A 25,919-nucleotide genomic window follows, 5' to 3' on the forward strand; every position below is an offset into this window, starting at 1 on the left:
TAAAAATGTGGCAGATGGATTCTGCATGCTCAGCAGAAGCAGAGGCACCACCTGCCCACATTACTGATGGTGGGTTTTACTGGGAGGGTTTCTTGAAGGGACTCAGAAAAGGTTCCCCTCTGTGCCAGAGCAGCAGGTGGGTGCTGGTTTCCAGTGAGCAGGGTCTGTGTCCCTGGGTGTGTCCCTGTGTCCCTGGATGTGCCCAACAAACCACAGCACCACAAGGTCATTACACAAGGGGGGATGACACAAGGCTCTGTGTTGGGAATCCTTCTCAGAGGTGTCAGAAGAGGAAACTGAAGCCTCCTTTTCTCTGGTGCAAGGGGAACAACAGGAAAAGGAATTCTTGGGCTACTGGGGACTCCAGCCTGGCCTCTGTGCTCTCCCTCTCCTGATGCTGCAAGGAGCAGCAGGAAAGATATTAATGAATTGAATGTATGGAAAAATGAAGGATTTAAGTGATGCTACAGTGAAGCTGTGCTGTGATACTGAGTATTCCATATAGACACAATGCAGATGAAAGCACAGGAAACAGTTTCTTTCAGGTATTTCTTTTATCCCTGTCAACTTCATGAGTCACATGTGAGTTCTCCTGGTGGCTGTGCAAAGCTCCCTAAAGTTTCCTCCTGCCATCCCTTTAAGGAATGGATCCTGCTGCAGGTTTTGCAGCTGGGATTGGCACTGGGAACTTGTAACAAAGCTCTGGCTATTTTAGGGATGAGGCTTTGCCACTGTGTCCACAGCTCCTAGCCCTCTCTTTCTGGCACAGGCATAGTGTCCTGTTAAAAGAATGATATCTGGGCCTATGAACACCAGGACAAAGTTCCTGCTCCCCAGAGGGAGAATCTGCAGGGCAGCTCCAGCACAGGCACCCCAGCCAGCCTGGCCCAGCAGGCACTGCCAGGCTCAGCGTCCCCAAACCAGGGCCAGGCAGGAGCATCCCCAGGGACACAGCCACTGCTCAGCCCCAGCACCATCCCCAGGCCCTTCTGCTGCCACCAGGCCAGTGCCAACCCCAGAGGCAGCAGGCACAGCAGCCCTCCAGCAGCAGGACACGCACACACGGCCCAGGCCTGCAATGCCAAAGTGCTCGTCTTTATTCAAGCTGGGAAAAGCAGCCCCTGCCCCAAAGACAGCGGGGCTGGCACCACAGGGCTCCAGCCCAGCAGCACCCAGCAGGAGCAGCTGCCACTGCTGCTGTCACCCCAGCTGGGCACGGCACAGGCAGGCACACGAGGGGACATCAGGAGATGGGTCCAGCAGCCAGAAGTGAGGGGATGTCCTGCTTGGGAATTTCAGAGTTTCAAACCCAACGACTGTAAGAAGAAAGCAAAAAAGCACATCACGTGGTGTAACTTTCCCTGTCCCTCTCTTCCCCAGCCCTGCAATGCCCAGGGTGTGGTGCAGCAGACTCAGGCTCAGGGCAGGTGAGGTGCAGTCCTTGGTGCAGACAGGTTGGACCTGGGCTATCTCAGTGCTGGCAGCCCTGGCTCCAGCTCTGTGCAGGTGCAGCAAGACCTGGATCATGTCCTCTGTGCTGTCCGAGGGCTGTGAAGGTTTCCCTCTTTAGTGGCTTTGTTGAGTGGGGAGGCCTTGGCTGTCCTGTGTCTCCTTCAGCACCACTCAAGGCAGCTCCAAACCCCTCAAGGATTTGTACCTTCTCTTTTAGGCTACTTCCACTAATTCTAAGTTTGAAAGAAATTTGTATCAAATATTTTTGGGGAAAAAGGAGGAAACTCTTTAAGGTCCTTACCTCTTGCAGCACACACTGACTGCTGAACATCTTCCGATAGGTTTTGTTTGGGAGCTGCAACCATCAAAGCTGCAGAATCCTCCTCGGCGCCTGCATCGAGCTGAACTCCCTGTTTCCATGGGCAAAAGCACACACAACTGTTACAGAAATAATCTGGTAGAGCAGGGTGTGCTTGCAGTCAGGCAGGGACTCTTCACATCCCACATCCCTGTCTATTTCCCTTGGATCTCTCCATCCCAAAATGGTGTCCAGTGGGAAACTCGCTTGAGAAACACCTCTGACCTCAATCTCCTGTTACATCATTCCCACAAACATGGTCACTTCCAGGGATTTTGAATTCCCACTAGTAGAGGCTCACACTTTCCCCCATTTCCCCATTTCCCCTCTTCCCTCTCACCTGCAGCACCCTGGACCAGCAGGAGGATCAGGGGGAAGAGCAGGAACAGGATCTTCATGGCTGCTGCCTCTCCTGGGTCTTCACAGGGCTGCAGAGGGGACACCAAAGAAGTACCCCAGGTAAGGCAGGAGCCTGGGCTCTGTGGTTCACCAGACTGCAGATGGGCTGCTTCCAAACACAGCTGATGATATTTCCTCTACCTTTCTCTAAAAAAAACGCTGTGGGTTGTGTCACCCTGCCAACCTTGGGAGCATTTTAGGGTGCCTCACACTTTTGGAAACAATTATGTGAAAGCAATTTAAATATGCTTTTAAATTATTTTCTCTGGTCTATTATGGTTTTCCTTCTTATAGACCTTCCCCTAAAAGCAGACTGCAAACCTAAGGCCAAGAGTTACCAATTCAACCAAAGCACTGGGAAGTGAAATTTGGGAAAAGCAGAGAAAAAGATTGTCATTGAGAGTTACAGAACTAGACTGCTTTTACTCCCTCAGGCTTCATGAATTAAACACACACCCCAAACACCCTGACCAATCCTCTCTGCTTCCCTGGGATCACAAAAGTCCTCCCCGCTCAGCTTGGCAGTGCCCATTCCCAACCCCAGAGCATTCCCAGGATTCCCAGCAAGGACATTCCCCAGCACTGACCCAGGGAGCAGCCAGCGGGCAGGGACATGTCTTGGTGCCCAGAAATGGGAACAGAAATCCATGTGTGGAATTTCTGAAAGCCTGAAATGATGAAAAATCTCTGTACTGTGGTGGGAAAAGAGTCTGCTTACTTTCCCAATGAAACTGCCCATTGCCACAACAAAGAAGCTTCTGGGTCTCTCCTGCAGCATCAAGGCTCTGTACCAGACTATCCTGCACTTGGGAAACCTCAGTTTCAGCTTCCACATGTTCTGGTCTCTTAGACTCACATGAAAGCTTTTATTCTCTTTCCCAAAAAATCTCTGATGGCCAAACTTTCCACCTGGATACTTCCAGCAGTTTCTCCTTTAGGAGACTCTGCCATCCTGGTCTTTGAGCTGAGACATAGAGTGGGCAGGATTCTGGAAAGAGACCCCACACTCACCTGCCTGAAGAAGGTCAGGGTGTTGAGGCGCCAGCAAACCCACCAGGAATGGCTGTGTCCAGATGCCCTTGGGGCCAGGGAATGCTGCTTTGCCCCAAACAGGCTGGATTTATAGCAGTGCTGGTGGGTGGGATAGGCCCCAGTTGCTGCTGGCACAAGTGGCCTGGGCCAACCCAGGAGTGCCCCATGTGTGTGTGGGGGTGCTGGGGCTGGCCCTGCTCCCTCCCTGCTGCAGGGGCAGGGGCTGAGGTGCCTCGTGGGGCTGTTGCAATCAATGTCACCGTTGTCCCCATGCAACACCTCTTGTGACACCCATGGCACAGCGGCAACAGGCTGGGATGGATAGGGGAGGGATGGGATGGACAAGGAAGCTGGGTTTATGTTGGGAAGATTAGAAATGAGGAAATGGTTTACTTCTTTGCATCCTCTCATTTTATTTATGCTATAAATACTCAGAGAGGGATGTTGAAGACTGCACGTGTTCAGCTTTGTATGGTGAGAGGGAAGATTAACCTCTCATTTCATCTCAGAAGTCTTCTCTGAGGAGTTTATACAGAAGATGGATAAAATAAAATTTCAGGGTTTGCAGAGGGTAAGGAATGGACACAGAAGGCAGGGGTGATCTGAACACTGCCCACCAAACTCTCCAGATTTGGAAAGCAATGGTATGGGAAGCTTTTTTGGGGTTTGTCTCTTCTCCCTGGTAAGAACTGACAGGACCTGAGGAAAGGGCCTTGATTGTACCTAGGAAGGGTTAGACTGGAAATTGGAATCAACATCCTCACTGAAAAGGCACTCAGGCACTGGCACAGGCTGCCCAGGACAGTGATGGAGTCACCATCCCTGGAGGGATTTAAAAGCCATGTAGATGTGACACTTGGGGACATGGATTAGCGTTGGGCTTGGCAGTGCTGGGGGAATGGTTGGACTTGATGGTCTTAGAGGTCTTTCCCAACATTATTGATTCTGTGATTCTCTGGTTCTTTAAAGAGGAAACCTTCAGTGAAACAGGCAGGGGCCCCTGTTGCACCATTATACACAAATACATGGACACACACAGGTATTGAACCACACAGGGAATCAAATGCCTGACGTTGTCTTTGCACACAGGGAAGAGTCCCCTGCCTTTGATGGAGTAGAGCATTGTCCCTCCAGACTGCCTGAGGTGGGCAGAGAGGATGTGCTAGTTTTGCATTGATTGATGTTTAGTAAGGAGGGAAAAAACCACCAGTGGAAACAATTTTCCTGAGAGAAGCTTCTAAGAGCTTCTTCTGTGCCTGGAAAAAAACAAAAACTAGCTAGCTCTGAGAACTGACATCCTATTAAACCATTTAGAAGCTGGGTCCACTTCTGTGAACTCCACATTTTAAAGACAGGCAAGCCCGAGAGATCTGTGTCTAGCTTCTGGCCTCGAAAGGTAACTGTGCTCCACGGTGGTGCCAGCCCTGATCCACCGAGGCCTGTGCGGCCTGGCAGGGCCGGGCCGGGCCCCAGCGGCGGCCGGGCAGGGGACAGGAGGCCACAGGACCCCGGCCAAAGCTGGGCCAGTTCACAGCTGCTGACATCTCACTGACACCAAGCCCTGTTCCCCCACCATCGGCCCGTGCTGAGCTGGGGTCTGCCAGGCCCCAGGAGCGGCCCCGGGCCGGGCCAGGCCACCCCTGCCAGCGGCTACCGGGCAGAGGGAGAGGCCCAGTGCAGCCTGAAATCCATCACCGACTGCTGCGGCCACTGCCCACTGCCCACTGCCCACTGCCCACTGCCCACTGCCCACTGCAGGCCAGGGCCAGATATTAACCCTTTCATTGCAGAAGTTACACCTGCAGACCTTGATCCTCTCTGAAGAGAGAAAAAGACAGAGTAATGACGCATAAAAAAACATGAAGACATCAAGGACAGTAAAAAAAGAGTCAAATTTCACATGAAAAAAGAATGAGGAGATGCCCTAGTATTGAAGCTACAAGTTCTTTTGGTAAGGCCATAAAAATAAACTATAATACACTAAAATATCCCCTTTAATTAATGAGAAAGTAGGGAGGATGGAGTGTTCAAAGTGCGAATGTGAGCGGAGGTATCCATGATGAAACAAAATAAATACTGAAGAGACTGTAATCCCACAAGAAGCTTAAATAGAGAAAAAGAAAAAAGTAATAAAGACCCTTTGCCCCCAGGGAGAGAAGAAGACCTCTGTTCCCAGAGATAAAGATAATCGCAGAGAGAGATAAAGAGAACCTTTGCTTTTGAACAGCTCATCCTTAAAATAATACCCTGTAAGTTAACATGGCCCATAAACACAGATGTAAGAAGGCTGTGGAAATGGCAAAACTTCACTATTACAAATCGTTTCCTGGGCAGTTGCTATTCTTAGAAGTGAAAGGCTATGAGAGAACTGTTTCTTGTAAAAATGTATCTATAGCATAGCAAAAAAAACCTCCTTTCCCTACAAGAATTAATAAAAAACTATTGTAGAAGGAGTTACAAATTTAAAATCCCAAGTTTTGTGTCTATGTTGTCAGTGGAAAAAGAAAAAGTAAGACAAGGGGAGGAAAAATGTCCTAAAAGTTTTATTCTAATGCTTCTTATTCTTTTAGTTCTGTTAATAAGGTTTTCTTCATAACTTTAAGTTTTAAGCCTGTTTTTCCCTCCTCATAATCCATAACTCACAGCGAAAGATGAGTAAGGGCACAAGTAATTTTAGCCAAAACAAAACCCACCACATTATTTAGGACATTAGCCAAGAAACTCAAATCAGAGAACCTAGACCACTACAAAGGAGAAGACAACCTGTTTTTTACAGGGGAAAAAAAAATTTGGACATTTCCAGGCCATGGTCCATTAGAATCAGTTCACATGTCAGCCCAGCTGCTGCACTGTCTCCTCCTCCTGCTCATAGCTGTGGGATGGGCTGTGGAGCAGCACAGCCACAGCAGGGACGGCTGTGAGACTGGAACAGGACAAGGAGAAGGAGCAGGGACAGCTCCTGTGGGTCACCATGGCCATGCCCACTAAGGGACACTGCCCCCAGCACGGCCATGCACATGAGGCGGTGGCTGTCAGGGACAAGGGACATCTGGGACTGGCAGGAGCAGCAGAGGGATCCCAATTCCCCAGTGGGAGCATTTGCAGGGCAGCTCCAGCACAGGCACCCCAGCCAGCCTGGCCCAGCAGGCACTGCCAGGCTCAGCGTCCCCAAACCAGGGCCAGGCAGGAGCATCCCCAGGGACACAGCCACTGCTCAGCCCCAGCACCATCCCCAGGCCCTTGTGCTGCCACCAGGCCAGTGCCACCCCCAGAGGCAGCAGGCACAGCAGCCCTCCAGCAGCAGGACACGCACACACGGCCCAGGCCTGCAATGCCAAAGTGCTCGTCTTTATTCAAGCTGGGAAAAGCAGCCCCTGCCCCAAAGACAGCGGGGCTGGCACCACAGGGCTCCAGCCCAGCAGCACCCAGCAGGAGCAGCTGCCACTGCTGCTGTCACCCCAGCTGGGCACGGCACAGGCAGGGACACGAGGGGACATCAGGAAGCCAGCAGTGAATGGGATGTTCTTCTCAGGAATTTCAGGGTTTTAACCCCAGATTCTGTAGAAAGAAAGCAGACAAGCACATCCCGTGGTGTAACGTTCCCTGTCCCTCTCTCCCCCTGCCCTGCAATGCCCAGGGTGTGGTGCAGCAGACTCAGGCTCAGGGCAGGTGAGGTGCAGTCCTTGGTGCAGACAGGTTGGACCTGGGCTATCTCAGTGCTGGCAGCCCTGGCTCCAGCTCTGTGCAGGTGCAGCAGGACCTGGATCATGTCCTGAGTGCTGCCCAGGGACAGAGGAGGCTTCACTCTTTGGTGAGTGGTTGAGTCCTCTTCAAAGTCTGAATGAGGTCCTGGGGTCTGGAGGAGATTGGGGAGGCCCTGGCTGACCTGGGGCTGCTGCAGCCCCACTCAGGGCAGCTCCAAGCACCTTCTCTTCCCTCCCCTCAGCTCTGCCTTGGAGCCTGAAGGGTGCTGAGCCTTTTGCTACTCAGGAGCCTTTAAACAGCTTCTGCCAAGACAGCAACTTTTGTCATTCCAAAACTTACTTTTTGCAGCAAAAGTAAAATCTGGAACATTTTCCCGCAATGCCATAGGGGAAAGAGCAATTTAGAAGTGAGCAGAATCCCTTTTCTCGCTTACATTGCTTCTCATTTTTTGGTCCCAAGGAGGATCCTGCAGAAGGAGGAAAGACTCAAAGTGAGTGTGGCATAACTGTTAAAAATGTATCTGGTTCCAGAGGAACCAGTGCTGGCTCTGAGTCCCAGTCCTGTGTGGGAACTGAGCACCAAACCCAACATCTTAAACTCTTCAGTCAGAGGTCTTTTCTTCCACAGCAAAATGTGCATGTGGAGAAAGGCAGAGGGAAAGAGTAACATGAGCTACAGGAGTTGCTGTGCTGCATCCTCAGCTGCCCAGATCCTCCTCACAGCAAGTGCCTCTGAAATGTTATCAATACCTGAGAATTGTGGTCGCTTACCAGGAGCTGGAATACCCCAGTGACAGGGGTTCACACCTCAGCCATCTCCCCTCTGTCCCTCTCACCTGCAGCACCGTGGACCAACAGGAGGAAGAAGGGGAAGAGCAGGTAGAGGATCCGCATGGCTGATGCCTGTCCTGGGTCTTCTTGGGGCTGCAGAGGGGACACACCAAGAACCAAAGCAGGGTCAAGGATTTAGGGGAATCTTTGTGCCTGGAGAGGCCAAGCTAAATGAAATCTTATCCAATGCACTTCATCCCCCCAGCCAGCACAAAGCTGGATCCTCAAACACCCTGCACTATCACCTGTGCTTTCCTGAAGTCAGTAAAGTCTTCCCAGCTCACTTGGGACTGTGTCTATTCCTAATTGTGATTATTCCCAGGATTCCCATCAATCCCACTCCCCCATCCCTGTGCAGCACTGACCCAGGAAGAAACAAGAGGGCAGGGAAGCGTCTTGGTGGCCCAGAAGTGACTCCCCAGTGACGCACCTGATGAAGGTGTTGGCTCAGAGCACACCAAAGCAGAAATGGTATGTAATAAACCCACCAGGAAATGCTTGTGTGAAGAGTCCAGTTCAGGGAATCTCCCTCTGCCCCAAACAGGCTGGATTTATAGCAGTGCTGGTGGGTGGGACAGGCCCCAATTGCTTCTGGCACAAGTGGCCTGGGCCAACCCAGGAGTGCCCCGTGTGTGTGGGGCTGCTGGGGCTGGCCCTGCTCCCTCCCTGCTGCAGGGACAGGGGCTGAGGTGCCTCGTGGGGCTGTTGCAATCAATGTCACCGTTGTCCCCATGCAACACCTCTTGTGACACCCACGGCACAGCAGCAACGGGCTGTGGGGCCAGCTGGGAAATCCTTGGGATGGGCACAGGAACTGGGGGTGTGGGCACAGGCACCAGAGCAGTCCTAGGGGAGCAGAATCCTTCTTGCATAGGCTTACAGGATCCCCTCTGCAATCATGAGGGTTTGAAGTGATGTAGAAGTTCATCTCATTCCTCACCTTGCCATGGGCAGGGACACCTTCCACTATCCCAGGTTGCTCCAGGCCCTGTCCAACCTGGCCTTGGACACTTTCAGGGATGCAGCAGCCACAGCTTCTCTGGGAAACCTGCAGCAGGGCCTCATCACCCTCACAGGAAAAAAAAATCTCTTCCCAATATGCCAGCAAACATTGTCCCCTGTCTGTCTGAAACCTTTCCCTCTTCTCCCATCTTTTTCCTATGTCTCTTCTCCTCTGATTGAGTAACCAATTGGCATGGGATATGCAAAAACTCACACAATATGGAAAACACCTTTGGACACTTCAGGAACATCTTATTAGACAAGAGCTCTTTGCACCTGACATGTCAGAGTGTTAAGCAGGGTTCTCTCTAGCGACTCTTCATCTAAAATGAGAGCAACACCAGGATAGATGACGTTCTATAAACCAGGTGATCCAACAAAACCGAGTCTCCTCCTAATACCAACCAAGGTGAAGCAATACAAGCTGGATGCAGCCATCACTTGTGAATGCAGTGTGTTTGATGCCAACCATCAAGCCATGCCACTGGGAGAAGTGACAGTCCTTGCTGGGCAGGAGGGTCTGTGTCCAATTTGGCACTTCCTCTCCAGGTGTTTGGCAGAGCAATCTGGTCCCCCCAAAACTACAAGGGTGGAGGTGCTGAGGATTTGCAAGTGGAACTTCTTGGCCTTTTCTCATGCCCAACCCAGAGATGTGAAGTCTCAGTGACAAGGTGGCAATCATAAAAATGTGGCAGATGGATTCTGCATGCTCAGCAGAAGCAGAGGCACCACCTGCCCACATTACTGATGGTGGGTTTTACTGGGGGGGTTTCTTGAAGGGACTCAGAAAAGGTTCCCCTCTGTACCAGAGCAGCAGGTGGGTGCTGGTTTCCAGTGAGCAGGGTCTGTGTCCCTGGATGTGTCCCTGTGTCCCTGGATGTGCCCAACAAACCACAGCACCACAAGGTCATTACACAAGGGGGGATGACACAAGGCTCTGTGTTGGGAATCCTTCTCAGAGGTGTCAGAAGAGGAAACTGAAGCCTCCTTTTCTCTGGTGCAAGGGGAACAACAGGAAAAGGAATTCTTGGGCTACTGGGGACTCCAGCCTGGCCTCTGTGCTCTCCCTCTCCTGATGCTGCAAGGAGCAGCAGGAAAGATATTAATGAATTGAATGTACGGAAAAAGGAAGGATTTAAGTGATGCTACAGTGAAGCTGTGCTGTGATACTGAGTATTCCATATAGACACAAAGCAGATGAAAGAAGACAAGGAAAAACTTTTGGTTCAGGTATTTCTTTTATCCCTATCAATGTTACGAGTCACATGTGAGATCTCTGGATGTCTATGCCATCCTCCATGACATTGCCCACAACACATCCCCTTAAGGAATGGCTTCCGTTGCAGGTTTTGCAGCTTGGACTGGAGCTGGAACCTTGCAACAAAGCTCTGGCTATTTTAGGGATGAGGCTTTGCCACTGTGTCCACAGCTCCTAGCCCATCTTCTTCTGGCATGGGCGTAATGTCCTGTTAAAAGAATGATATCTGGGCCTATGAACACCAGGACAATGTTCCTGCTCCCCAGAGGGAGAATCTGCAGGACAGCTCCAGCACAGGCACCCCAGCCAGCCTGGCCCAGCAGGCACTGCCAGGCTCAGCGTCCCCAAACCAGGGCCAGGCTGGAGCATCCCCAGGGACACAGCCTCTGCTCAGCCCCAGCACCATCCCCAGGCCCTTGTGCTGCCACCAGGCCAGTGCCACCCCCAGAGGCAGCAGGCACAGCAGCCCTCCAGCAGCAGGACACGCACACACGGCCCAGGCCTGCAATGCCAAAGTGCTCGTCTTTATTCAAGCTGGGAAAAGCAGCCCCTGCCCCAAAGACAGCGGGGCTGGCACCACAGGGCTCCAGCCCAGCAGCAGCCAGCAGGAGCAGCTGCCACTGCTGCTGTCACCCCAGCTGGCCATGGTACAGGCAGGGACGAGAGGGGACATCAGCAGGGGATTTTCAGGAGCCAGAAGCGAATGGGATGTTCTTCTCAAGAATTTCAGGGTCTCAACCCCACGAACTATATGAAAAAACAAACAAGCACATCATGTGGTGTAACGTTTCCTGTCCCTCTCTCCCCCTGCCCTGCAATGCCCAGGGTGTGGTGCAGCAGCCTCAGGCTCAGGGCAGGTGAGGTGCAGTCCTTGGTGCAGACAGGTTGGACCTGGGCTATCTCAGTGCTGGCAGCCCTGGCTCCAGCTCTGTGCTGGTGCAGCAAGACCTGGATCATGTCCTGAGTGCTGCCCAGGGACAGAGGAGGCTTCACTCTCTGGTGAGTGGTTGAGTCCTCTGCAAAGTCTGAATGAGGTCCTGGGGGCTGGAGGAGACTGGGGAGGCCTTGGCTGACCTGGGGCTGATGCAGCCCCACTCAGGGCAGCTCCAAGCACCTTCTCTTCCCTCCCCTCAGCTCTGCCTTGGAGCCTGAAGGGTGCTGAGCCTTTTACTATTCAGGGGTCTTTAAACAGCTTCTGCCAAGACAGCAGCTTTTGTCATTCCAAAACTTACTTTTTGCAGCAATAGAAGAACCTGGAACATCGTCCATTGATGACAAAGGGGAATTTACAATTCAGAAATCCACAGTACCCCCCTGCTTTCTCACATTCTTCCTTATTTGTTGGTCCCAAGGAGGATCCTGCAGAAGGAGGAAAGACTCAAAGTGAGTGTGGCATAACTGTTAAATATGTATCTGGTTCCAGAGGAACCAGTGCTGGCTCTGAGTCCCAGTCCTGTGTGGGAACTGAGCACCAAACCCAACATCTTAAACTCTTCAGTCAGAGGTCTTTTCTTCTACAGCAAGATGTGCATGTGGAGAAAGGCAGAGGGAAAGAGTAACATGAGCTACAGGAGTTGCTGTGCTGCATCCTCAGCTGCCCAGATCTTCCTCACAGCAAGTGCCTCTGAAATGTTATCAATACCTGAGAATTGTGGTCGCTTACCAGGAGCTGGAATACCCCAGTGACAGGGATTCACACCTCAGCCATCTCCCCTCTGTCCCTCTCACCTGCAGCACCGTGGACCAACAGAAGGAAGAAGGGGAAGAGCAGGTAGAGGATCCGCATGGCTGATGCCTGTCCTGGGTCTTCTTGGGGCTGCAGAGGGGACACACCAAGAACCAAAGCAGGGTCAAGGATTCAGGGAAATCTCTGTGCCTGGAGAGGCCAAGCTAAATGAAATCTTATCCAATGCACTTCATCCCCCCAGCCAGCCCAAAGCTGGATCCTCAAATATCCTGCACTATCACCTGTGCTTTCCTGAAGTCAGTAAAGTCTTCCCAGCTCACTTGGGACTGTGTCTATTCCTAATTGTGATTATTCCCAGGATTCCCATCAATCCCACTCCCCCATCCCTGTGCAGCACTGACCCAGGAAGAAACAAGAGGGCAGGGAAGCATCTTGGTGGCCCAGAAGTGACTCCCCAGTGACCCACCTGATGAAGGTGTTGGCTCAGAGCACACCAAAGCAGAAATGGTATGTAATAAACCCACCAGGAATTGCTTGTGTGAAGAGTCCAGTTCAGGGAATCTCCCTCTGCCCCAAACAGGCTGGATTTATAGCAGTGCTGGTGGGTGGGACAGGCCCCAGTTGCTGCTGGCACAAGTGGCCTGGGCCAACCCAGGAGTGCCCCGTGTGTGTGGGGGTGCTGGGGCTGGCCCTGCTCCCTCCCTGCTGCAGGGGCAGGGGCTGAGGTGCCTCGTGGGGCTGTTGCAATCAATGTCACCGTTGTCCCCATGCAACACCTCTTGTGACACCCACGGCACAGCAGCAACGGGCTGTGGGGCCAGCTGGGAAATCCTTGGGATGGGCACAGGAACTGAGGGTGTGGGCACAGGCACCAGAGCAGTCCTAGGGGAGCAGAATCCTTCTTGCATAGGCTTACAGGATCCCCTCTGCAATCATGAGGGTTTGAAGTGATGTAGAAGTTCATCTCATTCCTCACCTTGCCATGAGCAGGGACACCTTCCACTATCCCAGGTTGCTCCAGGCCCTGTCCAACCTGGCCTTGGACACTCTCAGGGATGCAGCAGCCACAGCTTCTCTGGGAAACCTGCACCAGAGCCTCATCACTCTCACAGTAAAAAAAAATCTCTTCCCAATATGCCAGCAAACATTGTCCCCTGTCTGTCTGAAACCTTTCCCTCTTCTCCCATCTTTTTCCTATGTCTCTTCTCCTCTGATTGTAAGAACCAATTGGCATGGGATATGCAAAAACTCACACAATATGAAAAACACCTTTGGACACTTCAGGAACATCTTATTAGACAAGAGCTCTTTGCACCTGACATGTCAGAGTGTTAAGCAGGGTTCTCTCTAGTGACTCTTCATCTAAAATGAGAGCAACACCAGGATAGATGACGTTCTATAAACCAGGTGATCCAACAAAACCGAGTCTCCTCCTAATACCAACCAAGGTGAAGCAATACAAGCTGGATGCAGCCATCACTTGTGAATGCAGTGTGTTTGAAGCCAGCCATCAAGTCATGCCACTGGGAGAAGTGACAGTCCTTGCTGGGCAGGAGGGTCTGTGTCCAATTTGGCACTTCCTCTCCAGGTGTTTGGCAGAGCAATCTGGTCCCCCCAAAACTACAAGGGTGGAGGTGCTGGGGATTTGCAAGTGGAACTTCTTGGCCTTTTCTCATGCCCAACCCAGAGATGTGAAGTCACAGTGACAAGGTGGCAATCATAAAAATGTGGCAGATGGATTCTGCATGCTCAGCAGAAGCAGAGGCACCACCTGCCAACATTACTGATGGTGGGTTTTACTGGGGGGGTTTCTTGAAGGGACTCAGAAAAGGTTCCCCTCTGTACCAGAGCAGCAGGTGGGTGCTGGTTTCCAGTGAGCAGGGTCTGTGTCCCTGGATGTGTCCCTGTGTCCCTGGATGTGCCCAACAAACAACAGCACCACAAGGTCATTACACAAGGGAGGATGACACAAGGCTCTGGGTTGGGAATCCTTCTCAGAGGTGTCAGAAGAGGAAACTGAAGCCTCCTTTTCTCTGGTGCAAGGGGAACAACAGGAAAAGGAATTCTTGGGCTACTGGGGACTCCAGCCTGGCCTCTGTGCTCTCCCTCTCCTGATGCTGCAAGGAGCAGCAGGAAAGATATTAATGAATTGAATGTATGGAAAAAGGAAGGATTTAAGTGATGCTACAGTGAAGCTGTGCTGTGATACTGAGTATTCCATATAGACACAAAGCAGATGAAAGAAGACAAGGAAAAACTTTTGGTTCAGGTATTTCTTTTATCCCTATCAATGTTACGAGTCACATGTGAGATCTCTGGATGTCTATGCCATCCTCCATGACATTGCCCACAACACATCCCCTTAAGGAATGGCTTCCGTTGCAGGTTTTGCAGCTTGGACTGGAGCTGGAACCTTGCAACAAAGCTCTGGCTATTTTAGGGATGAGGCTTTGCCACTGTGTCCACAGCTCCTAGCCCATCTTCTTCTGGCATGGGCGTAATGTCCTGTTAAAAGAATGATATCTGGGCCTATGAACACCAGGACAATGTTCCTGCTCCCCAGAGGGAGAATCTGCAGGACAGCTCCAGCACAGGCACCCCAGCCAGCCTGGCCCAGCAGGCACTGCCAGGCTCAGCGTCCCCAAACCAGGGCCAGGCTGGAGCATCCCCAGGGACACAGCCTCTGCTCAGCCCCAGCACCATCCCCAGGCCCTTGTGCTGCCACCAGGCCAGTGCCACCCCCAGAGGCAGCAGGCACAGCAGCCCTCCAGCAGCAGGACACGCACACACGGCCCAGGCCTGCAATGCCAAAGTGCTCGTCTTTATTCAAGCTGGGAAAAGCAGCCCCTGCCCCAAAGACAGCGGGGCTGGCACCACAGGGCTCCAGCCCAGCAGCAGCCAGCAGGAGCAGCTGCCACTGCTGCTGTCACCCCAGCTGGCCATGGTACAGGCAGGGACGAGAGGGGACATCAGCAGGGGATTTTCAGGAGCCAGAAGCGAATGGGATGTTCTTCTCAAGAATTTCAGGGTCTCAACCCCACGAACTATATGAAAAAACAAACAAGCACATCATGTGGTGTAACGTTTCCTGTCCCTCTCTCCCCCTGCCCTGCAATGCCCAGGGTGTGGTGCAGCAGCCTCAGGCTCAGGGCAGGTGAGGTGCAGTCCTTGGTGCAGACAGGTTGGACCTGGGCTATCTCAGTGCTGGCAGCCCTGGCTCCAGCTCTGTGCTGGTGCAGCAAGACCTGGATCATGTCCTGAGTGCTGCCCAGGGACAGAGGAGGCTTCACTCTCTGGTGAGTGGTTGAGTCCTCTGCAAAGTCTGAATGAGGTCCTGGGGGCTGGAGGAGACTGGGGAGGCCTTGGCTGACCTGGGGCTGATGCAGCCCCACTCAGGGCAGCTCCAAGCACCTTCTCTTCCCTCCCCTCAGCTCTGCCTTGGAGCCTGAAGGGTGCTGAGCCTTTTACTATTCAGGGGTCTTTAAACAGCTTCTGCCAAGACAGCAGCTTTTGTCATTCCAAAACTTACTTTTTGCAGCAATAGAAGAACCTGGAACATCGTCCATTGATGACAAAGGGGAATTTACAATTCAGAAATCCACAGTACCCCCCTGCTTTCTCACATTCTTCCTTATTTGTTGGTCCCAAGGAGGATCCTGCAGAAGGAGGAAAGACTCAAAGTGAGTGTGGCATAACTGTTAAATATGTATCTGGTTCCAGAGGAACCAGTGCTGGCTCTGAGTCCCAGTCCTGTGTGGGAACTGAGCACCAAACCCAACATCTTAAACTCTTCAGTCAGAGGTCTTTTCTTCTACAGCAAGATGTGCATGTGGAGAAAGGCAGAGGGAAAGAGTAACATGAGCTACAGGAGTTGCTGTGCTGCATCCTCAGCTGCCCAGATCTTCCTCACAGCAAGTGCCTCTGAAATGTTATCAATACCTGAGAATTGTGGTCGCTTACCAGGAGCTGGAATACCCCAGTGACAGGGATTCACACCTCAGCCATCTCCCCTCTGTCCCTCTCACCTGCAGCACCGTGGACCAACAGAAGGAAGAAGGGGAAGAGCAGGTAGAGGATCCGCATGGCTGATGCCTGTCCTGGGTCTTCTTGGGGCTGCAGAGGGGACACACCAAGAACCAAAGCAGGGTCAAGGATTCAGGGAAATCTCTGTGCCTGGAGAGGCCAAGCTAAATGAAATCTTATCCAATGCACTTCATCCCCCCAGCCAGCCCAAAGCTGGATCCTCAAATATCCTGCACTATCACCTGTGCTTTCCTGAAGTCAGTAAAGTCTTCCCAGCTCACTTGGGACTGTGTCTATTCCTAATTGTGATTATTCCCAGGATTCCCATCAATCCCACTCCCCCATCCCTGTGCAGCACTGACCCAGGAAGAAACAAGAGGGCAGGGAAGCATCTTGGTGGCCCAGAAGTGACTCCCCAGTGACCCACCTGATGAAGGTGTTGGCTCAGAGCACACCAAAGCAGAAATGGTATGTAATAAACCCACCAGGAATTGCTTGTGTGAAGAGTCCAGTTCAGGGAATCTCCCTCTGCCCCAAACAGGCTGGATTTATAGCAGTGCTGGTGGGTGGGACAGGCCCCAGTTGCTGCTGGCACAAGTGGCCTGGGCCAACCCAGGAGTGCCCCGTGTGTGTGGGGGTGCTGGGGCTGGCCCTGCTCCCTCCCTGCTGCAGGGGCAGGGGCTGAGGTGCCTCGTGGGGCTGTTGCAATCAATGTCACCGTTGTCCCCATGCAACACCTCTTGTGACACCCACGGCACAGCAGCAACGGGCTGTGGGGCCAGCTGGGAAATCCTTGGGATGGGCACAGGAACTGAGGGTGTGGGCACAGGCACCAGAGCAGTCCTAGGGGAGCAGAATCCTTCTTGCATAGGCTTACAGGATCCCCTCTGCAATCATGAGGGTTTGAAGTGATGTAGAAGTTCATCTCATTCCTCACCTTGCCATGAGCAGGGACACCTTCCACTATCCCAGGTTGCTCCAGGCCCTGTCCAACCTGGCCTTGGACACTCTCAGGGATGCAGCAGCCACAGCTTCTCTGGGAAACCTGCACCAGAGCCTCATCACTCTCACAGTAAAAAAAAATCTCTTCCCAATATGCCAGCAAACATTGTCCCCTGTCTGTCTGAAACCTTTCCCTCTTCTCCCATCTTTTTCCTATGTCTCTTCTCCTCTGATTGTAAGAACCAATTGGCATGGGATATGCAAAAACTCACACAATATGAAAAACACCTTTGGACACTTCAGGAACATCTTATTAGACAAGAGCTCTTTGCACCTGACATGTCAGAGTGTTAAGCAGGGTTCTCTCTAGTGACTCTTCATCTAAAATGAGAGCAACACCAGGATAGATGACGTTCTATAAACCAGGTGATCCAACAAAACCGAGTCTCCTCCTAATACCAACCAAGGTGAAGCAATACAAGCTGGATGCAGCCATCACTTGTGAATGCAGTGTGTTTGAAGCCAGCCATCAAGTCATGCCACTGGGAGAAGTGACAGTCCTTGCTGGGCAGGAGGGTCTGTGTCCAATTTGGCACTTCCTCTCCAGGTGTTTGGCAGAGCAATCTGGTCCCCCCAAAACTACAAGGGTGGAGGTGCTGGGGATTTGCAAGTGGAACTTCTTGGCCTTTTCTCATGCCCAACCCAGAGATGTGAAGTCACAGTGACAAGGTGGCAATCATAAAAATGTGGCAGATGGATTCTGCATGCTCAGCAGAAGCAGAGGCACCACCTGCCAACATTACTGATGGTGGGTTTTACTGGGGGGGTTTCTTGAAGGGACTCAGAAAAGGTTCCCCTCTGTACCAGAGCAGCAGGTGGGTGCTGGTTTCCAGTGAGCAGGGTCTGTGTCCCTGGATGTGTCCCTGTGTCCCTGGATGTGCCCAACAAACAACAGCACCACAAGGTCATTACACAAGGGAGGATGACACAAGGCTCTGGGTTGGGAATCCTTCTCAGAGGTGTCAGAAGAGGAAACTGAAGCCTCCTTTTCTCTGGTGCAAGGGGAACAACAGGAAAAGGAATTCTTGGGCTACTGGGGACTCCAGCCTGGCCTCTGTGCTCTCCCTCTCCTGATGCTGCAAGGAGCAGCAGGAAAGATATTAATGAATTGAATGTATGGAAAAAGGAAGGATTTAAGTGATGCTACAGTGAAGCTGTGCTGTGATACTGAGTATTCCATATAGACACAAAGCAGATGAAAGAAGACAAGGAAAAACTTTTGGTTCAGGTATTTCTTTTATCCCTATCAATGTTACGAGTCACATGTGAGATCTCTGGATGTCTATGCCATCCTCCATGACATTGCCCACAACACATCCCCTTAAGGAATGGCTTCCGTTGCAGGTTTTGCAGCTTGGACTGGAGCTGGAACCTTGCAACAAAGCTCTGGCTATTTTAGGGATGAGGCTTTGCCAATATGTCCACAGCTCTTTCTGGCATGGGCGTAATGTCCTGTTAAAAGAATGATATCTGGGCCTATGAACACCAGGACAATGTTCCTGCTCCCCAGAGGGAGAATCTGCAGGACAGCTCCAGCACAGGCACCCCAGCCAGCCTGGCCCAGCAGGCACTGCCAGGCTCAGCGTCCCCAAACCAGGGCCAGGCTGGAGCATCCCCAGGGACACAGCCTCTGCTCAGCCCCAGCACCATCCCCAGGCCCTTCTGCTGCCACCAGGCCAGTGCCACCCCCAGAGGCAGCAGGCACAGCAGCCCTCCAGCAGCAGGACACGCACACACGGCCCAGGCCTGCAATGCCAAAGTGCTCGTCTTTATTCAAGCTGGGAAAAGCAGCCCCTGCCCCAAAGACAGCGGGGCTGGCACCACAGGGCTCCAGCCCAGCAGCACCCAGCAGGAGCAGCTGCCACTGCTGCTGTCACCCCAGCTGGGCACGGCACAGGCAGGGACACGAGGGGACATCAGGAGATGGGTCCAGCAGCCAGAAGCGAGGGGCAAGTCCTGCTTGGGAATTTCAGAGTTTCAACCCCAGATTCTGTAGGAAGAAAGGAAACAAGCACATCATGTGGTGTAACTTTCCCCATCCTTCTCTTCCCCTGCCCTGCAATGCCCAGGGTGTGGTGTAGCAGACTCAGGCTCAGGGCAGGTGAGGTGCAGTCCTTGGTGCAGACAGGTTGGACCTGGGCTATCTCAGTGCTGGCAGCCCTGGCTCCAGCTCTGTGCAGGTGCAGCAAGACCTGGATCATGTCCTGAGTGCTGCCCAAGGACAGGGAATGTTTCACTCTGGTGGCTTTGTTGAGTGGGGAGACCCTGGCTGTCCTTGGGCTGCTGCAAGCCCACTGAGGGAAGCTCAAAAACTCTCAAGGACTTCTCCTTCCCTTTTTTGACATCTTTCACAAAGCATAATTGCAGAGGAGTATTTGCAGGTGTTGGCAATAAATTAATTTGTAACAGATCTTTCTGAGGGAAAAGAAGGAAGCCTTTTCCCCAACCAGGATTACAGAGCTTACCCTCTGCAGCAGACGGTTTGTCCTGTGCATCTTCCAATTTGCCTTGCTGGGAGGACACATCTCCCAAAATAACAGTATCCTCTTTGGCGTTTGCATTCAAGTTCACTTCCTATTTCTATGGGGAAATTCACACTTGGAACAATTAAAACAATAATTCGGGAGAGCAGTGTTGTTATGGACAGGTTGATGCTCCCCATGCATTTCAGGCCAAGAGACGGGCTCAGTTCCAAACCTCACACAGCCCCGTCTCCAAATGCAGTGCTTCTCACCTGGATGGTCCCTGTGCCCCTAAACTGGGGGCACACCAGAGCAGAGAGTGGAAAAACCAGCGTGTGTTTGAGGAAGAGCTGTGCTGGCTCCCAGCTGCATTCCCACTTCTGCCTGGACCAGCACAGCTGGCAGGCAGGGACTCCTCACATCCCACACCCCTGTCCTGGCTCTGCCATGATTTGTGTGACCTCTGATGGAAAGTCCTTGTCCATGCCATGCAGGGATCATCCCCTGGGGCAATGACGTTTTGGGACACTCAGTGGATGAACCACTGCATAACAAATGTCACCTCTGTGCCCCAGGAAATGCCTCTACCCAAACACCCCCAGGGCTCTCTGCCATCCCTGTGCAGGGCAAGAGAACATCCAGAGAGTCCCAAATAGGTGCAGGCTTAGAGCCTGAAACTAAACCCCTTCTCAACGCACAGAAGACCAGAACAGGATTCTCCCTCCGCCACAAATTGTTGCCTAGCTGGAAACTCACTTGAGAAATCTTTGACCTCAATCTCCTGTTACCTTCTCATCATTCCCACAAACACGGTCATTTCCTGGGACTTTGAATTCCCACTGCTGGGTGCTCACACTTTCTCCCATTTCCCCTCTTCCCTCTCACCTGCAGCACCCTGGACCAACAGGAGGATCAGGGGGAAGAGCAGGAACAGGATCTTCATGGCTGCTGCCTCTCCTGGGTCTTCACAGAGCTGCAGAAGGGACACCAAGGAACTGGGGACATGCAGGAGCCCAGGCAGGGCAGGAGCCAGTGTTGCAGGGCTCTGTGGCTCAGTGAGGGCAGAGGGGCTGCATCCAACCACATCTGATCATCTTCCCTTTACCTTTCTCTAAAAACAACTCTTATGTCTGTGCCGGCATTCAAACCTTGGCAGTATTCCACTGTCTCAGTCTCTGGGAAATCAATAACCTGCACTGATTCAATTGCCTTCCTCACAGGTCTTCTGAAACCTTTTCCCAGAGCACAGACTGCAGATCTGGGACCCACTGCTGTTGGTGAAACCAAAAGAAATGGCCAGTGAAATTTGGGAAATGCAGAGATAAATGGCCATTGAAAGGTATGGAACTAGAGGGCTTTTCCTTCTTTGGGCTTCATGTATCAAACACACACCCCAAACACCCTGACCAGTCCTCTCTGCTTCCCAGGGATCACAAAAGTCTTCCCTGTTAAGCTTGGCAGTGCCCATTCCCAACCCCAGAGTATTCCCAGGATTCCCAGGGAGGACATTCCCCAGCACTGACCCAGGGAGCAGCCAGAGGGCAGGGACGTGTCTTGGTGTCCAGAAATGGGAAATGAAAACAACCTTTGCATTTATTGAAAACCTGAAATGATGGGAAATCTCCGCACTGGCTTGGGAAAAGTGCCTCTTTTTTTTGCTAAGGAAAGTGCCCATTCTCCCAACAATGATCTCATCTCTCTCGTGCAGCAGAGGCACCAATCAAGTCCCTCCTGCAGTTAGGAAAACAAAATTTCACTTTTCACATGTTCTGGACTCTTAGACTACTATTAAGACCTTTATTCTCTTTCCCAGACATCTCTGATAGCCAAATTTTCCACCTGGACACATCCAGCAGTTTGTGCTTTAGGAGACTCTCCTGTCCTGAGCTTTCAGCTGAGACCTTCAATGGGCAGGATTGCAGAAAAAGGCTTCCACACTCACCTGCCTGGAGAAGGTCTGGGTGTTGAGGCAGCAGCAAACCCACCAGGAATGGCTGTGTCCAGATGCCCTTGGGGCCAGGGAATGCTGCTTTGCCCCAAACAGGCTGGATTTATAGCAGTGCTGGTGGGTGGGACAGGCCCCTGTTGCTGCTGGCACAAGTGGCCTGGGCCAACCCAGGAGTGCCCCGTGTGTGTGGGGGAGCTGGGGCTGGCCCTGCTCCCTCCCTGCTGCAGGGGCAGGGGCTGAGGTGCCTCGTGGGGCTGTTGCAATCAATGTCACCGTTGTCCCCATGCAACACCTCTTGTGACACCCATGGCACAGCAGCAACGGGCTGGGATGGATAGGGAAGGGATGGACAAGGGAGCTGGGTTTATGTTGGGAAGATTAGAAATGAGGAAATGGTTTACTTCTTTGCATTCTCTCATTTTATTGACATTATAAATATGCAGAGTGGGATGTGGAACATCTAACTGAATATTGTAAAAGTGTTCAGCTTTGTACGCTGAGGGGAAAGTTTCACCTCTCATTTTACCTCAACAGGTTTGTCTGCACAGTTTGTAAAGAAGAGTGGAAAAATAAAATTTCAGGGTTAGCACAGGGGAAGTAAAGGCCATAGCAGGAAGAGTTGATATTAACATCCCTCAACAAACTCTGCAGTTCTAGAAAGCAATGGCAACAGAAAATTTTTTAGTGTCTGTCTCTTCTCACAGGTAAAAATTGACAGGAACAAAGGAAATGGACATAAGCAGTTCCAGGGAAAAATTAATTGGGTATTAAGAACAGTTTCTTTGCAGAATCCATAATAAGCTTTGGGACAGGCTGCCCAGGGCAGTGGTGGAATTACCACCCCTGGAGGTATTTAAAAGCCATGTGCATGTGGCACTGGGTGACTTGGTTTAGTGGTGGCCTTGGCAGTGCTGGACGAATGGTTGCACTCAATGACCTTAAAGGGCCTCTCCAACACCAATAATTCTATGACTCTATGATTCTTGGGAGGGAAAGCTGTCCCTGAAGCAGTCAGTTACTCTTGTACACACAAGTACATGGATGCACACATATAGCAAACTATTCAAATGCTAGAGCCTGAGGTTTGCTTTGCTTGGTTTGAGAGAAAAGCCCCTGCCTTTCATGGAACAGAGCATTGTCACTCCCCTGGGCAAACAAATTGGGTCATTTCCACAGCAATATGGCACCTTTTCACATGTCAGCCTAAGATTTGAACAGCTTCCTCCTCCTCCTGTGTGGTGGGATGGGCTGTGGAGCAGCACAGCCACAGCAGGGAGGACTGTGGGGCTGGAACAGGACAAGGAGAAGGAGCAGGGACAGCTCCTGTGGGTCACCATGGCCATGCCCACTAAGGGACACTGCCCCCAGCACGGCCATGCACATGAGGCCGTGGCTGTCAGGGACAAGGGACAACTGGGACTGGCAGGAGCAGCAGAGGGGTCCCAATTCCCCAGAGGGAGCATCTGCAGGACAGCTCCAGCACAGGCACCCCAGCCAGCCTGGCCCAGCAGGCACTGCCAGGCTCAGCGTCCCCAAACCAGGGCCAGGCAGGAGCATCCCCAGGGACACAGCCACTGCTCAGCCCCAGCACCATCCCCAGGCCCTTCTGCTGCCACCAGGCCAGTGCCAACCCTGTAGTAGTTTAGATTTGCCAATTTGCGTTTTCCGCCCAATGAACCAAATAATGTGGTGGGTTTTAGCATTAGCTAAAATCACCAGAGTAGTTATTAATTTCTCACTGTGAGATATGGATTAGGAGAAGGGAAAGCAGGCTTAAAAGGAATAAATAAACTTTATTAACAAAACTACAAGAATAAGAAACTACAGTAAAACCTCCAGGAACATTTCTCCCCTCACCCAACTTTTTCCTTTCCCATCTGACACCGTAGAGACAAAGCCTGGGATGCTAAAGCAATACCAACTATACAATGGTCTTTTCATCAGTCTTTGTAGGGAGAGGAGTTTTCTCTTGTCATTCCATGGAGAGTTCACCACAAGAAACAGTTCTCTGGTGGCTTTTCATTTCTACGACTGGCAGCTGCCCAGGTACACACTCTGCCATCACGCTTTCCTCACATTTTCACACCACTTAGAGGTGTGTTCATGAGCCACAAACTCAAGGGGTATTTTTTTTAGGATGAGTTATTCAAAGGCAAAAGTTCTCTCCATCTGTCTCTGTGATCATCTCTGGGAACAGAGGTTTTCTTCTTCTCTCCCTGGGGGCAAAGGGTCTTCATCAGCTCTCATTTTTCTGTTCAAGCGTCTCATGGGATCACAGCTACTCCAACATCTGCTTAGCTTCATCAATGGATACCTCTGCTCAGATCTATAGCTTGAGTATGTCATCCCCCCAATACTCTTTCATGAATTAAAGGCATTTTTCAGAACATTATTGTCCATCTCCATGGCCCTACCAAAAGAATATTTCAGCCAATTAGAGCATCTCCTCATTCTCCTTCCATCTGTGGCTTGACTCCTTTTACTGACCTTGGTGTTTCATGTTGTCTCTCTACATGTCGATCGCTCTGACTTTTCTCTCTCTGGTGAGGGGATTAAAGTCTGCAGGTCTCATCAGGTGTAGTGAAAAAGGTTAAACCTTGCCCAAGCCACGCAGGCGGTCACGGTGTTGGATTTCAAGCCGTGTTGGTGCCTCTCTCAGCCCGGACAGTTCTTGGCCTGGAGCCTTCTGTACAGGCTGGGGCTGTTTAGGACAAATGATTTTCGGTGGCTGTGCTGTGGGAGGGCAGCCAGCATCTCAGCAGCCAGGTGGAGATGGCCAGGGGCTGATGGTTTCCCCACCCCTGCCTGGCAGCTTCTGGTAAAACTCAGCTGCAGCAGAATTTCAGCTGAGCTGGGGAGCAGCCTGGCCTGGCAGCGCCACTGGAAAGGGCTCGGCAGGCTCCCCAGGAGGGCTCAGCAACCCTGGGAAGAGGCTTATGCCACCCCACAGTCTCCATCCCTCATGCCACACAGGCCATGGGGGAGTGGGGCCAGTCCACCAGAGTTCTGCTACCTCTCAAGGCTGGAAAGAAAGAGAGAGAAGTTCCCTGGCTTGAGTTTTTAAACGGTGGTATTCACAAAGGTGAACTTATTCTTCAGTGTATTCTCTACAAAATGCTGTCAGTTCTCAGAACTGGCCAGCTGCTGGCTTGATCTCAAGCAGAGAAGAAATTCCCAGCAGCCTCTCTCAGAGAAATCACTTCCATGGGTATTTCCCACTTCTTTCTCTAAATGCCAAACTACCACACACTACCAGAGGCAGCAGGCACAGCAGCCCTCCAGCAGCAGGACACGCACACACGGCCCAGGCCTGCAATGCCAAAGTGCTCGTCTTTATTCAAGCTGGGAAAAGCAGCCCCTGCCCCAAAGACAGCGGGGCTGGCACCACAGGGCTCCAGCCCAGCAGCACCCAGCAGGAGCAGCTGCCACTGCTGCTGTCACCCCAGCTGGGCACGGCACAGGCAGGGACGGGAGGGGACATCAGGAGATGGGTCCAGCAGCCAGAAGCAAATGGGATGTTCTTAGAAATTTCAGGGTTTTCACCCTAAAATCTGTAGGAAGAAAAGAAACAAGCACATCATGTGGTGTAACTTCCCCCGTCCCTCTCTCCCCCAGCCCTGCAGTGCCCAGGGTGTGGTGCAGCAGACTCAGGCTCAGGGCAGGTGAGGTGCAGTCCTTGGTGCAGACAGGTTGGACCTGGGCTATCTCAGTGCTGGCAGCCCTGGCTCCAGCTCTGTGCAGGTGCAGCAAGACCTGGATCATGTCCTGAGTGCTGCTCGAGGGCTGTGAAAGTTTCCCTCTTTAGTGGTGTTGTTGAGTGGGGAGGCCTTGGCTGTCCTGTGTCTCCTTCAGCACCACTCAGGGTAGCTCCAAACCCCTGATTGGAGGATTTCTCCCTTCCTTTTTTGGCATCTCTCTTAAAGCATAAATGCAGGAGATTATTTATCAAGAGTTGTCAAGAAAGGAATTTGTAACAGATCCTTCTGAGGAAAAAGGAAGAAACTCCTCAGTCAGGAAATCTAGATCTTACCTTCTGCAGCACACAGCTAGTGCTGTACATTTTCCAATAGTTCTTAGAGGGGGGCGACATCTTACAAAAGAACAGATTCCTCTTCTCTCTCTGCATTGAATTGCACTGCCTGTTTCTACAGGGAAAGACACACAGAATAATCACAGCAATCATCTGGCAAAGCAGGGTGTGCTTGTGTTCCTGCTGGCAGGCAGGGGATTCTTCACAACCCACATCCTTGTCTTGGCTGTGCCATGATTTGTGTGACCTCTGATGGAAAGTCCTTTTCCAGCCCTTGCAAGGATCACCCCTTGATGATGGTTTTGGGACACTCACTGGATGAACCACTGGATGAGAAAGGGACACCTTCATGTCCCATGAAGCAGCATCATCCAAACACCTCTGGGGCTCTCTGCCATCCCTGTGCAGGGCAAGAGACTCCTAAATAAGGAATAGCTGGGTGTAGGCTTGGAGTCTGAAACCAAACCCCTTCCTGACCTACAGAACAGGCCAGGCTGTTTTCCCATGGGGTCTCTCCACCCCAAATCAGTGTTGAGTTGGAAATTCACTTCAAAAAACAGCTTTGACCTCAATACCCCATTACCTTCTTATCACCCCCACAAGCAGGGTCATTTAAAAATTTCCTGGGATTTTGAATTCCCACTGCTGGGTGCTCACACTTTCTCCTATTTCCCCTCTTCCCTCTCACCTGCAGCACCCTGGGCCAACAGGAGGATCAGGGGGAAGAGCAG

General features: G+C 51.8%; 4 protein-coding genes and 1 long non-coding RNA gene across 15 annotated transcripts; 1 reads left to right on the forward strand and 4 right to left on the reverse strand.

Annotated features, from left to right (window-relative positions):
* Window positions 1-12: 12 nt before the first annotated feature.
* Window positions 13-8,059, forward strand: LOC147654563 (uncharacterized). Its single transcript, XR_015282650.1, has 2 exons — window positions 13-136; window positions 2,157-8,059. It is a non-coding gene; the product is annotated as an uncharacterized LOC147654563 (long non-coding RNA).
* On the reverse strand, window positions 1,750-25,906 carry LOC111942669 (uncharacterized). 7 transcript variants are annotated; one of them, XR_002863558.2, is made up of 4 exons: window positions 21,153-21,426; window positions 20,316-20,481; window positions 20,096-20,183; window positions 19,235-19,322 (listed from the first exon to the last, which is right to left on the reverse strand). XR_002863558.2 is itself a non-coding variant. In XM_023945778.2 (3 exons), exons 1-3 carry the CDS (start codon window positions 3,650-3,652, stop codon window positions 1,750-1,752), a joined length of 633 nt encoding a protein of 210 aa, XP_023801546.2. The 7 variants fall into 7 exon arrangements, 1 of the variants encoding a protein (XP_023801546.2); XR_002863557.2 differs by having other exon boundaries at window positions 19,237-19,328; XM_023945778.2 differs by lacking the exons at window positions 19,235-19,322; window positions 20,096-20,183; window positions 20,316-20,481; window positions 21,153-21,426 and adding exons at window positions 1,750-1,862; window positions 2,151-2,238; window positions 3,221-3,652.
* On the reverse strand, window positions 6,569-9,367 carry LOC111942670 (ostricacin-2-like). 3 transcript variants are annotated; one of them, XM_086875469.1, is made up of 4 exons: window positions 9,184-9,367; window positions 7,782-7,869; window positions 7,286-7,412; window positions 6,569-6,799 (listed from the first exon to the last, which is right to left on the reverse strand). In XM_086875469.1, exons 1-4 carry the CDS (start codon window positions 9,214-9,216, stop codon window positions 6,787-6,789), a joined length of 261 nt encoding a protein of 86 aa, XP_086731595.1. In that variant the 5' UTR covers window positions 9,217-9,367; the 3' UTR covers window positions 6,569-6,786. The 3 variants fall into 3 exon arrangements, with proteins under 3 accessions (XP_086731595.1, XP_023801547.2, XP_086731596.1); XM_023945779.2 differs by lacking the exon at window positions 9,184-9,367 and having other exon boundaries at window positions 7,782-7,863; XM_086875470.1 differs by lacking the exon at window positions 6,569-6,799 and having other exon boundaries at window positions 7,282-7,412.
* LOC111927382 (ostricacin-2-like) lies at window positions 10,540-12,454 on the reverse strand. Of its 3 annotated transcripts, none has more exons than XM_086875178.1 (4): window positions 12,248-12,454; window positions 11,765-11,852; window positions 11,269-11,395; window positions 10,540-10,783 (listed from the first exon to the last, which is right to left on the reverse strand). In XM_086875178.1, the coding sequence occupies exons 2-4, from the start codon at window positions 11,820-11,822 to the stop codon at window positions 10,771-10,773; spliced, it is 198 nt and encodes a 65-aa protein (XP_086731304.1). In that variant the 5' UTR covers window positions 11,823-11,852; window positions 12,248-12,454; the 3' UTR covers window positions 10,540-10,770. The 3 variants fall into 3 exon arrangements, with proteins under 3 accessions (XP_086731304.1, XP_086731303.1, XP_086731306.1); XM_086875177.1 differs by having other exon boundaries at window positions 12,190-12,454; XM_086875180.1 differs by lacking the exon at window positions 10,540-10,783 and having other exon boundaries at window positions 11,265-11,395; window positions 12,190-12,454.
* On the reverse strand, window positions 15,249-16,438 carry LOC147654564 (ostricacin-2-like). The gene is made up of 3 exons (XM_086875472.1): window positions 16,174-16,438; window positions 15,749-15,836; window positions 15,249-15,379 (listed from the first exon to the last, which is right to left on the reverse strand). Exons 2-3 carry the CDS (start codon window positions 15,804-15,806, stop codon window positions 15,249-15,251), a joined length of 189 nt encoding a protein of 62 aa, XP_086731598.1. The 5' UTR covers window positions 15,807-15,836; window positions 16,174-16,438.
* Window positions 25,907-25,919: the final 13 nt, after the last annotated feature.

This window comes from Cyanistes caeruleus, chromosome 2 (assembly GCF_971803275.1).
Source record: "Cyanistes caeruleus chromosome 2, bCyaCae1.hap1.1, whole genome shotgun sequence".
NCBI lineage: Eukaryota > Metazoa > Chordata > Aves > Passeriformes > Paridae > Cyanistes > Cyanistes caeruleus.